The sequence below is a fragment of the Pteropus medius genome, unplaced genomic scaffold (assembly GCF_902729225.1).
Source record: "Pteropus medius unplaced genomic scaffold, Ma_sr-lr_union100, whole genome shotgun sequence".
Classification (NCBI taxonomy): domain Eukaryota; kingdom Metazoa; phylum Chordata; class Mammalia; order Chiroptera; family Pteropodidae; genus Pteropus; species Pteropus medius.
In genome coordinates, this window is record NW_024344371.1 from 2,762,158 (window position 1) to 2,774,381 (window position 12,224).

At 46.3% G+C, this 12,224-nt stretch overlaps 1 protein-coding gene across 1 annotated transcript; it reads right to left on the reverse strand.

The window, feature by feature from the left end:
* Positions 1–7,936: 7,936 nt before the first annotated feature.
* On the reverse strand, positions 7,937–12,122 carry CBLN3 (cerebellin 3 precursor). Its single transcript, XM_039870422.1, has 3 exons — positions 11,118–12,122; positions 10,690–10,809; positions 7,937–10,340 (listed from the first exon to the last, which is right to left on the reverse strand). Exons 1-3 carry the CDS (start codon positions 11,415–11,417, stop codon positions 10,143–10,145), a joined length of 618 nt encoding a protein of 205 aa, XP_039726356.1. The 5' UTR covers positions 11,418–12,122; the 3' UTR covers positions 7,937–10,142.
* Between the last annotated feature and the right edge of the window lie 102 nt (positions 12,123–12,224).

Sequence of the window (12,224 nt, forward strand, 5' to 3'; positions counted from 1 at the left end):
TGAGCCAGTTTCCTGGCCTAGCTCAGGTCACTAACACATTTGGCATTGCTGGAGCCAGAGTAGAGCCTACCATAGAGTCGAATTTTCTTGTGTTCCAGCCAGGGAAAGGCCCAGAGAGGGGAAGTGACTTGCCGAAGGTCACAGTTAGTTCATGGCTGAACTGAGACCAAGATTAAGCTTCAAGACTGTTCACCATAGAAAGGGTTCTGGTGACAGGTTCAAGTGAGAGAACCTCTCTAAATCCTATGCCCCTATTCCTTCCAATTCCCCATCTCCCATGTGTTCTAGACAAACTACTAGATGTTGCCCTTAAACCATTTCCAGCTGTTAATTCTGTCCAGGAAAGAATGATTGGGTGACACGAGAAAGTGAAAGGTGAGCTGTGGGATTTTTAGCAGATGCCTTCTTTCTTCCTCCTCTCTCCTCCCCTTGTCATTTCTCTCCTCTGATGGTATGGCCGACCTCATTCTCCCTCCCAGTGCTATACCCATTCTCCCCTGTTAACCACATTTATGATCTTCTACCCTTTTATGTGATTTCTATTTTTCATTCGATTTATCAATAAACAGATCAAAATGGAGCCAATGTCCAGTTCTTTTCACATTTGATTGCGGGAGTGAGGAGGGTGGAGGGCAGCCATGGGGTATGGCTGCTGCATGTTTCCCAGGCCAACTTGCAGATTTGCAGACCTGGATGGCAGCTTTTCAAGTTCACCGGACCCAGGCTCTTATTTTACAGATGAGACCAGCAACCAGGTAGTGATCTGAAGACCCCATGGCTGGTACATGGTGGGGCTGAAAGGAGAGCCCGGGCTATGGCTTCCATGCTAGCGCCCTTTTTCCAATTTATGTGTTGAAAATGGGCAGGCTGGGCAGGTAAATGAAGGCTGGCGTAGCAGCGTGGTATCAGTGCTGAACCAGCTTAGTTGTATTGGAAAGAAGCTAAAACTAGGTTTGAATACTGACTCTCTCTCTGCTACTTATGTGGCCTGTTTTCTCTAGCTTTGGTTTCCCCATCTAACAAATGCAGGGTAAGAATTCCTAAATTATGGATGGTGCAAGGACTGTATGACATAATCTGTGCAAAGAGGCTACTGTGGTGCCAGGTATGGAATAAGCATTCGTCACTGTTTTGAATTGTGTATTTGTGTTCCCCAAAATTCATATGTTGAAACCTTAACCCTTAGTGGGATGGCTTTTGGTCGTTAATTAGGTTCAGATAAGGTCAGGAGAATGGAGCCCATGATGGGATTATTGTCCTTATCAGAAGAGAAAGAAAGGGGAGCTTGCTCTCACGATCTACCTCGTGAGGATACAATGAGAAGATGGTCATCTGCAAGTGGGAAGTGGGATCTCGGCAGACATTTGATTTACTGGCAACTCGAGCTTAAATATTCAGCCTCCAGAACTGTGAGAAATAAATTTCTGTTATCTTAGTCCTCCAGTCTGGAGTCTTTGTTATAGCAGCCCGAACTAAGAAGATCACATGCTAGCTAACATTTCTCTCCTTTCTGTCTCTGGAACTCTTGCTGTTACTGCCCCTCAGGCTCAGAGACCTTCCTAACCCTGACCAACTTTCTTGACTCAGGCCTTTGCTTCTTGCTGCCTTTCTCACCTGCCCAAACTTTTGTTCAGCACTGGCAGGGGTATGGAGTGGAAGGAAGGACCTGTCTTTCCTGAGAACTCCCTAGCTCTTATGTACACTGCCATCCCATATGATAGAACACCTACTGCAGGCGTCCCCAGCTCCTGGGCCGCAGACCAGTACCAGTCCATGGCCTGCTAGGAACTGGGCCGCACAGTGGGAGGTGAGCAGCAGGCGAGCAAGAGAAGCTTCCTCTGTATTTGCAGCTGCTCCCCAGCGCTAGCATCACCGCCTCACCTCCACCGCAGATGATCAGGCATTAGACTCTCATAGGAGCACCAGTTTCTGGTGCCAAAAAAGTTGGGGACCACTGACTGTGCCAGGCCCTGACTAAGTGTAGGGTAGATAGCAGACATCTTGAGTGACATGGGTCTCCACCCCTTTGGAACCGACAGTCAGGTGAGGGAGATAATTCAAGAAACAAATACAGTTCAGGGCGGTAAGGGAAAGAGCATGGCATAGGATCCCATGGCATAGGGGCTTGGGGTCTCAGTTCACAACTCAGAGAGGTCTTGGTCTTCCCCGACTCCTTTTACCAAAGATAATTCACATGCTGTTGGTACAGGTCAGCTGAGTGAAAGGTTCAGAACTCCTAGGTGGCAGATTGGTCGGAAAGGTGTGGCTCAGCAAAATCTCTTTATTTTTAGTCAAGACAACTTGAAGCAATAATCGGATTTTACCCACACTGGCCTCTGAGCCCTCTGATGATAAGATTTCTCTTCTTCACTGTTGAAGAATTTATAAGGTCTGAGCAGAGATGGGAGATTCCTCCTATTTTTGAAGAAGCGAATAAAAAAGGTTTGTTCACAGCTAAGCACCATGGGCACCAGAGAATATGAGTCACCACTTCTCTTGTTTATACGCATCACCACTTCCCCTTATTCTTGACAGGTGGGTTTCCTCAAGTTTCTAACGGAGAAATTACCAAGTCACCAGTATGCAGATAGTCCCATGACATAAGCAAACTATAAAGATAAAGAACATCCCGCGCTATATTCCATTCCCATGTTAAAGAACATCCCGCACTATATTCCATTCCCATAAGCTATCTGGTGACATTAGGACCCCATGAGCCTTGCTGTACCATGTTTTCCTAGCAAACATTCACTAAGTCCTGTGTTCATGGATACAAGTGAACATGCCTGAAAGAAAGAAGCATTGTAACAGTCACAATAAGACAAAACAAAAATCCTATCTGCTTTTTAAAGACTGTCCAAGAATCTTTGGGACGTGCACAACTTTTAACTTGTTTACCAATTCATACGATAACAGTAACGTACATATATTGAGTACTTGCTTTGTGCCAGGTACTGTTCCATTTTACAAGAGCTTTAGGCAGTGAAGTTCACTTAGATGAATCATTTTGGAAACCCCAGTGCAGGGAATGGACTAAGGGAGGTAAAACTGGAGGCCAAGGAGCCAGTTAGAAAGCTTTTGTAGAACTCTGAGAGATTGGTAGTTTGAGTCAGGGTAGATGGAAAACAATGGATGGAACCAAAGATAATTCACAAGCTGTTGGTATAGGTGATGTGAGAAATTGGACATGGGGATTATGGGAGAGGGACGAGTTGAGGATAAGAGCTTGTGTTTAGTTGGGGCAACAGGGAAGTTCCATCTGCAGACAGGAAGTTCCCTGCAACAGGGAAGTTCTCTGCACACAGAGAACAGGGAGGGAGACTAGATCTAAGGAGGAAAGACTATAATTTTCGCAAGTTGACTTTAATGTGGGACATCCAACGTGTGAGTCTGAGATTTAGGAGGGAGATTCTGGATAGAGAAAAAAATGCGGAAGTTGTCAGCACATGGATGGTAATTTGTGATTTTGAGAGTGTGCCAGACAGTAGGCATCCTAGGGCAGAACCCTGAGGAAAACCAATATTTAAGAGATGGGCAGAGGTGGAGGAGCCTGAAAAAGAAACTGGGTCCTGGGCAGAGAGGTGGAGGGAAAGCCCAGAGAGTACATAGTCAGGAACTGGCGAGTCAGAGTGTGCTTTTAGAAGAAGGGTGTAGCCAACAGGGTCAAATGTTAGGGGGAGCCTGGGTAACAGAAGGACTAGGGAGTGTCCGTTGACTTCAGTGACATGGAAGTTATGAGTGACCAGCTGAGCTCAATTTAGGTGGAGCTATAGTTGACTTAAGGCTATAGTTGACTTAAGAGGTGAGCAATTGCCAAGCATAGGTATTTGGCTCTAAAGAGGAGAACGATGTCAATTAGCTGTGGGGACATATGAGCTGAGGATAATTATATATCTACAACCATTTCCACCGCAGTTTTTCCTCTTTTAGGTTTAAGAGACTAGAGTCTAACTAACTGCTGAAGGGAAGGAGTAAGTAGAGGGGGAGAAGCTGAACACACGGGAGAGAGGAGAAGGAAAGAAAAGGGGATGTTTGGAAGAGATGTGATCCGTGTCTGGAGGATGAAGATAGCTGCCTTGACAAGGGAAGGGACACGTCTTCTACTGAGCCAGATAGGAAGAAGCGAAGAGGAGGAGGACGGTGAGTTTCTAGAAGTGGTGGTGGGAAGGCTTCCTGCTTGGCGTTTCTGCTTTTTCAGTGAAGTAGAAGGTAAGCCGCTGACAGTGGGGGCAGAGTTGGTGGGGTAAAAAGTTTAAGGAGAGAACTGAAGTCTTCAGTTAGATTCTGGGGAGGGTAAGGAAAGAAGCTGGTGAAGGAAGCTGCAGAAGAATGCTGGGAGGACTGAGGACTGGAGTGGCTGGAGACCGTGGATTTAGATCCATAGCAAATCTTTCGGCAGTGAGACTTTTCTCTGTAGTAATCGGCTGCCGGGGCGTGGGTGTGGGGAAGGCAGGACAGTCTGAAGCGCTTTTTGTACCTGGAGAGGAACCCTAAGCACCATTTGTGCTCGTTTAATCTATTCACTTCATAAACCTATTTAAGCAAAAATTGTCTAAACCTTTAAACAAGATTTATATAACCGACAAATCAAAGTCTATTCATTTTACAAATCGAATTATTTAAACATTGATTGCAAACTTAAATCTTTCTCCATATTTTAATAGAATCACCAGCATAATATGTCAACTTCTCTAAAAGCATCAAACATTTCGGTAAACCACACATATCTTACAAGGGTTATAAAATTTATCACATCGACACTTAAACTCATTTTAAAAATTGGTTCGTAGATCTGAGAGATGGACATTATCTCAGTTTAAATTTGGTTTATCCAAAAGAACATTATTTCAGTGCAGAGCAACTTTTTGATGATCAACTAATGAATTCTTGGTTGAGACTTGGGAACTATTTTACCTTTTAAGATGATTAAAACCTGAGCCAATGTTTATCTTGTACATCACGGACCTTCTGAAGCCCACACCTTTTCCGCACATTTCACTGCCGAAGTGTATTGTAACTGGACGCCTCTTCTTTCAGTGATGTCCGCATCTTTAGATTTAATGACTATAATACACGGATGTCCCAAAGATGCCTGTGTCCAAATCCCTGGAACCTCTGAATATGTTCTATTTTATGGCAAAAGAGACTTTTTAACATGTAGTTAAGGTTATGGGCCTTAAAATGGAGATTATCCTGGATTATCTGAGCGGGCCCAATCTAATCACATGAGCTCTTAAAATTGGAGAACTTTCTCCTCTGAAGTCAGACACATGTGGCAAAGGGCAGGTCAGAGAGATCAAAGGTGAGAAAGGCTTGGCCTGATGTTGTTGGCTCAAAGACGGAAGGAGCCAGGGACCTCAGTCTCACAACCATGTCCAGGAGGAAAAATTACCCTTTACCTTAAGGTTCATTTGGCTGGACTGATCATCAAATTAACATGAGGTGGATTAGCAGGAGAAAAACAAATTAAAGTTTAATGACACGTATACCTCCTGTATACATGGGAGAGATGCAGGAACACTGAGTAACTTGCCAAAATGGCAAAAAGCCACCACCTTAAATATCGCCTTCAGCTAAAGACCAAGATGGTGGTGGAGAGTCAGCTGTGGGAGGTTACCAGCAGAAGCACAGTAAACAAGGGTAAGGTTTCAGTCCAGGGCCTTCTTCATTGATAGTGAAGGTAGGGTTGGTACAGTGAGGGAAACACCCTTACAAAAGATTTCCCTTACAAACCTTTACAGAGGGTGACTTCTACTTGGTTTTCAGAGCTTCTCCCAGGTCTGTTATATTTTAACAGACTACAATAATACCCCGAAGAGGCATATTTTGGGTGGCAAACTCCACTCCCTTTCAACCGTAAGGAAATGCATTCTGAATGAGGAAGAGAGTCCTGCCTACACCTTGCTTTTGACCTTATGAAACTCCAGGCAGAGAATCCAGCCAGGCCCTGCTGGACTTCTGACCTATAGAACCCGAGATGGTAAATAGGTGTTGTGTTAAGCTACTTGATTTCGTGGCAATTTGTTACGCGGTAATAGAAAACTAATATAGTAATTTTACTACCATTATTTACAATCTTATCTAGCTCATTTGCATTAAAAAAACTTCTAGTTGTTTTTCCCAATATCGAATCTCTGCTTCCTTATTATAAAACTGACTTTGAGGTGGGCCTGGCTGTCTGAAATAGACTATTTCCTAACCTCTCTCTCTGGCCTAATTTGGCCAGGTGTGACTAAATTCCAGACAAGGAGATGCAATCAGAAATATTAGGGGCACCTTATAGAAAGCTTCTTTGAAGGAAAGGGGTGCCCTTTCTTCCTCACTTCTTTTGTGGGGGCTGTAAGACTGTAGTAATGGCTGGAGCTCAAGGAGCCATTTTGTCAGGAGGTAATATGCTAAAGATGATAGAATAGTAAAAGGGAAACTGGGCTGTGATGATCCCAAAACTGCTGCAATATTGTGATTTACAAGAAATACGTATTTGGTCATTCAGATGACCAAAATATATTTGTCATATATATTAGGTCTTCTTCCACAATTCTTGGCTCACAGCTCCTGAAACCCTTGGAATTTCTAAGTATTGAGAGTAAAAAATGTGTCTTTTGTTATTTAATGAAGTGACATTTGGAAAGCACCTAAGGATGGGGGCTGGTTGCCAAGGGAGCCAGCCATGTGACTAGAGGGTTGGAACTTTCAGGCCCACCCTCCAACCACCCACACCTCTGGGGAGGGGAGAGGAATCAAAGGTTGAATCAACTGCCTATGGCCAATCTCCCCTATGTAATGAAGCCTTTATAAAAATTCAAAAGGATAGGATTCAGAGAGCTTCAGGGTTAGTGAACACGTGGAGGTCCTGGGAGAGTGGCTCCTGAAGAGGGCATGGAAGCTCCGAGCCTTTTCCCCATGCCTTGCCCTATGCATCTCTTTCATCTGGCTGTTCCTGAATTATATATCCTTTCGTAATAAATCGGTGATCTAGTAAGTAACATGTTCCTCAGTATTTTGTGAGACTCTCTAGCAAATTAATCGAACCCAAGGAAGGGGTAGCTGGTGACAAGAGAAAAAAATGGAGATGTTCTATATTAAAACTACAGCGGCTGGAGAAAGAACAGTTTACCTGTTAGTAGCTGTGGACCAGTTCTGACAAAAGACTGCTCACATTCCTGTATCTCTGTTGGAATTTAGGATTAATTTCCAGGCGGCTATTTTTGATTATCCAAGAAATGACAGCCAGGCATCGTTGAACCCCGGGAGCCTCCACTTCTTATTTGTACATGAGCTTTACAGACTCTGTTGCACCCATCCCAGAACCAGCCCTGCTTCATTTTCTCCTGTCTGTTTTGTCTATAGCTAATGTGAATTCCTTCAGAATGACTTACAGCTTTCTCCTCCCTACCTGACGTATAAAAACACTTGCAAAACTGCTGGGCGTTACACATGTTATCTTTTCTACATGTTATCTTTTCTACATGCTACTAGTGGTTTAGACTGGTCTTTTTTTTCTAGCAGTGGCCTAACAAACCCTTTCTTTTGAAAAGACTTTCAGCCGCGGAAGTTAAATTTTTTTGTTTAACACTGGAACCCAGCCAGTCGATCAGAAGCACAACTTGGACCTGAGACTGGTGTCTAATTTGAGTTGCCAAGGAGGGGGTTGTAGGAACCTCCAACCTATAGGCGGTTGTCAGAAGTACAGTTAACAGCCTGGGCTTTTGGCTAGGACCTGCAGTTGGGGGAGGAGTATGTAGGACTTATCCCTTAACCTGTGGAAATCTGATGCAATATCCACCAGGTAGATAGTGTCAGAATTATGTTTAATTGAGTTGCATTCTTAGGGTATCCTGCTGGTATCCAAGAATTCCTTGGTGTTGTGTGGGAAGCAAATCCACCCCCCGCCCTGCCCCCAACATTGAAATTGAGTCCAGGAACCCAAAAGAACTGCCATCCATCTCTGGACTCTTTATTTATAGATTCTTTTATGTGAGACAGAAATAACCTATCTTGTTAAAGCCAATTAATTTAGGTTTTACTAGTCCTATAATCTCATTATAATTAGCAGAGTAATATAAAGGCTCCCTTTCCCAAGGGACGAAGGATCAAGTTTGAGCAGTGAGCAGTTATCTTTTGGACATTTGACTAATTCATCATCTTGTAACACACTATTGGATTTTCTTTCTTCTTAGTTGTAATATATGACCAGATGGTGCTGATCAGTCTTTCATTCTTGGCACAGTTCCAACCTTTTCTGGAATTATTCACAGCTCTCTATAGCCACTCCTCCTTACATATACAGATAAAGAAAAGTAAATGTACCTTATGAATAGTTAAAACACCTACTATACGTATACTTTTCTACTTATCAAAATTAACTAAAAATATCCTGTTATTTTCATTCTTCTTCACTCAGTATATTAACTACTTTTTTGCACACTTCATAATGACGTTTTTCTTTTGGAATATTAACAGTCGTAAATTAAAAAATATTCACCTTGTTCCAATTAACTATATTATTTTCCTTTTGATTATCAAATTGTCATAGAAAGTCAGGTGGCAGCCTTTTAAAATTGGTTCCTTTGCTTTTTCGACTCTACCTTAAACATTTTTAAAAGTGTCCTTGCTTTTTGTCATCAACAACATGTTCCAAACCTAGAATTTTTTAAGATATGGAGCTATTCTCCATAGAACCTGAGTCCTTTTAAAGGTGAATAACATTTGAGGCACAGATCCAGGTGCTAAGGATGCATATCAGATTTTTTTCTAATGTTGTTTCTATGATACTTTAGTGACAAAGTTTGGAAAAGTTATTTCTTTTGAAAACCACAAATTCACATTGGTATTTCCTATTTAACTCAAGCATTACTAAATCTTTTTATTTGACTCTAACATACAGTTTTACATTTATTTTCTCTACGACATACCTGCTCATATCCTGTAACCCCTGATCCAAATTGTAGTGGCATCTTCTATCTTTAGCAATCCTATAGTGTCTCCTTAACCATCATTCTCTAGTTACTTTATTGATAGAGTTATCCATGCTGGGCCAAAGGGACAGTGAGGTAAGAGAGTTTATAATGCTGGCAGGAGAGTGGGTAAAAGGATGAATCATGGAATCCCAGGTAATAGGAAGTTTAAGAAGGAGGATAAGAGCACAGACCAGGAAAAAGAAGAGAGGTTGTAGGATAGTCTGGAACAGGTACAGTCAAGGTAAGAGAGCTGGGAGGAAGGAGGTGGTGGTCAGGGTGCGGAGTGATTGAAGTTCAGACTACAAAGGTGGAGCAGTTTTAGGAGGTGGCTGTGGTCATTGATGTGTTCCATGCCTGGAAATCTACACTTGCCCACAGGTGACCTTCTACTCTCACCTACAGCTGCCCAAGGAACCAGCATATACCTGCTCTCAGTCAGAGCAAACATACACATCTCATGTCCTGGGTGGGGAGATGAGGGCCAGAGTCCATTTGTGGCCTAGCACAGAAGAACACCTAGGTTCACTGATTGCTGGCTGCCCCAATGTACATGAAAAATGTGTACCTTATTCAGGCTAGGCCCATATCCCCTTCCTGACCTACTAGCCGTAGGCTCTGGGCTGCTCTGTGGCCCTCTCCACACTTCTACTGGTGGCTGAGCCTCCCGCCCTAGCCCATATGGTGCTGGCTCAGTTCCTGACTGTGCTGGCAGAGATCTGTGATGCTGGCACTCCTCACAGGAAGGAGCCTGCAGGGTATGCCTAGCTGGTCCATCTGGGCCCCTGTGGGGGCCTGTTAGGTTTACCTATGCCACCTGTCCCCAAGTAGCACTAAGCAAGAGGCTGGGGGTTGCGGAAGAGAGAGGAGCAAAGTCTATACAATAGCTTCAGTCTCGCTACTTGCCAAACCTTCCCCTGATCCGAGGGCTGCAGACACAAAGAGATGCAGTAGGAGGCTGTGAGGGCATTTTTTTGGTGGGTGGGCGTGGGGTGGGTAAGAGCAGCCAGGTCCCAAGACACCACAGCTCTACTCATCACCTTGGGTGTTTGACACAGGGTCCCATGCAAGGAGGTGGAATACAGGCAGCCAGAGGGAGCCTCTCTCCTGCCCCACAGATGCTGCTTCTGGGACAGGAGAGGGCAGAAGGCAGAGGACAGGGGCTAGATTCCTGTCTTTGAGCCTTTAGAGTGGAAAGATGAGGAAGCCAGAGAAACTTGAATATTTCCAGCCGCCCAGCAGGTTCCCCCGACGCAGGCGCAGGGACACCCGGTCCCCAGGGTCCAGGGGCAGTAGTACAGAACTGGTGGCTGCCTCCCGAGTCACATCAGGGTCGTTGGCAAAGGCTGAGATGACAGGCCATGTGTTCAGCATAAGGCTCACCTGGGGAGGGAGCCCAGTTAGTGTACTGCTCCAACCCTTGTTCTAGGACCCCACTTTTCTGAGGGCAGCCCCTCTTTTCCCCAGCTCAAGAGGGACACTCTGGAACTTGGGAACCTGAGGCTTGGTGCATTCTCCCGGGAGGGCTGATGGGTGGCCAGTGTTGGACTCTGCAGGTCCTCCACACTCTCTGCTAGGTACGTGCTTTCCTCCCTTGCTCCTGGTCCCTCAGGACACATAGGTCAATGGAGGGTCTGCCCAGGGGTCAGCTGGGCTTCACTTATTCCTCCTCCTCCCGAGCCAGGACAAGGACAGGGACAGGGACAGGGAGAGGGCCCCGTGCTCAGGTCACCTGGACAGTTTGGCGGTTATACACCTTCACCACGTGGAACCGGAAGCTGTAGACACCCCGGACAGGGGCTACGAAGGAGCCTGAAGCCCGATCAAAGCCACCGCCCTCATTCACCAAGACCTGGGGGAAGCAGACCCTGCTGAGTGGGCTGGGGACACCTGGGACTCAGGAAAACCACTGGGTTGGGGGATGGGGCAGTGAGTAAGGAAAAGAAGGGGTGGCAAGTAGCTGCCAACAGGAGAAATTCGGATTCAAAAGAAGGTGAGAAAGGACAAGGAGGGGTATGGGCAGGAGTGAAGGTAAGGGAGATAGGCAGTAGGGTCAGGCAGTAGGGTCGAGGGGCAAATGGCCACAGCCGGGGGCTGTTTCCTTAACAGCAGGGTGGGCTTGGACAGTTGACTCCAGGTCCTTGCAGGATAGGGGGTTACCTGGTCAAAGTAGATGGCCCCATTGGTGCCGTTGCCGATCTCCCCTGCTGGCTCATGGTGGTGGCTTCGGACCGCAGCAAAGGCTACTCTTCCGGGAGGTGCTTCTCCCAGAGCTGCTCCCCCGGGCCCCCCTGCAGCAGCTCTGCTGGGCTCACAAACCACCAGGCACTCGCCCTCCAGAAGGACGGGCTCTGCTGCCTCCTGGGCCCATCCGATCCCCAGGACCAGAAGCATCAGGGCCAAGGACAGCCTGGGGTTGGGTGTGAGACCTTGTAGCCAGTGTTGTTTTGCTCTTAGCATGGCTGAGTGGCTCTGTGACCCCCGAGTCTTCCTGTCTTCCGGCCCTCTTCTGCTCCTTTCAGTTTCCACTCTCCTTCAGACTCTCAACACCCCTTGCCCTGCTCTTCAGCCCTCTTTCTGTGTCTCACTGTCACCTGGTCTCAGCATCTCCCTCTCCATACCTCTCTGTGCCCCACAACTCTGTCCTGCCTTTTACTCCTGCTGGCACTGCAGTTCCCTCCTCCTTGGCAGGGCACAAAATGACAGCAGTTGGGCTCTGGGAGGGAGAGGAGGGATGAAGCAGCCAGACAGGAGGGCTACAGCTAGAACCCTAGTGAAGCCTCTCTGGAGAGCACTGAAGGCTGGAACTGGGACCACAGAGATCGTGTGCAAGAGACAGCTCCTACAGTCCCTTCCTCCTCTTCTTCTCTCCTCTCTTCAAAATCCCTCACAGGCCCACAGCACTCTCAGTGGCATTTTTTCCATTCTTTAAAAGAAGTTCCTTAGTCTTTTTCCCACAATTGTTTTGGTGGAAAGCGCTTGGGCCAACAGTGTCACTGTATTGTGACCCTGGGTCAGTCTGTTTCCCTCCTTGGACTTCCATAACTTCACCCGAAGGGACTGGATTAGTCTCTTTAAGCCTCTCTTCACCTCCAACTCTCAAATGAGTGGTTCGTCTTTGCTGAGAACTGTGGAGAACAGGAGAACCCAGTGGAACCCAGAAAGAACGTAGGGAGACCGAGAACTGCGGGCGAGTGGGCGGGGCCGAGGCCGGGAGCTGGGAGGAGTCCGGCGGGGCTGGGGCGGAGGCGGGGGCGCGCCGGGGCC

Excerpts from the sequence above, each read along its gene's own strand:
- CBLN3 (XM_039870422.1), bottom strand. The coding sequence starts at position 11,417 with ATGCTAAGAGCAAAACAACACTGGCTACAAGGTCTCACACCCAACCCC. Across the intron at positions 10,810-11,117 it reads GGGCCATCTACTTTGACCAG|GTCTTGGTGAATGAGGGCGG; the intron begins GTAACCCCCTAT and ends TGCTTCCCCCAG. Across the intron at positions 10,341-10,689 it reads ATAACCGCCAAACTGTCCAG|GTGAGCCTTATGCTGAACAC; the intron begins GTGACCTGAGCA and ends CTCCCTCCCCAG.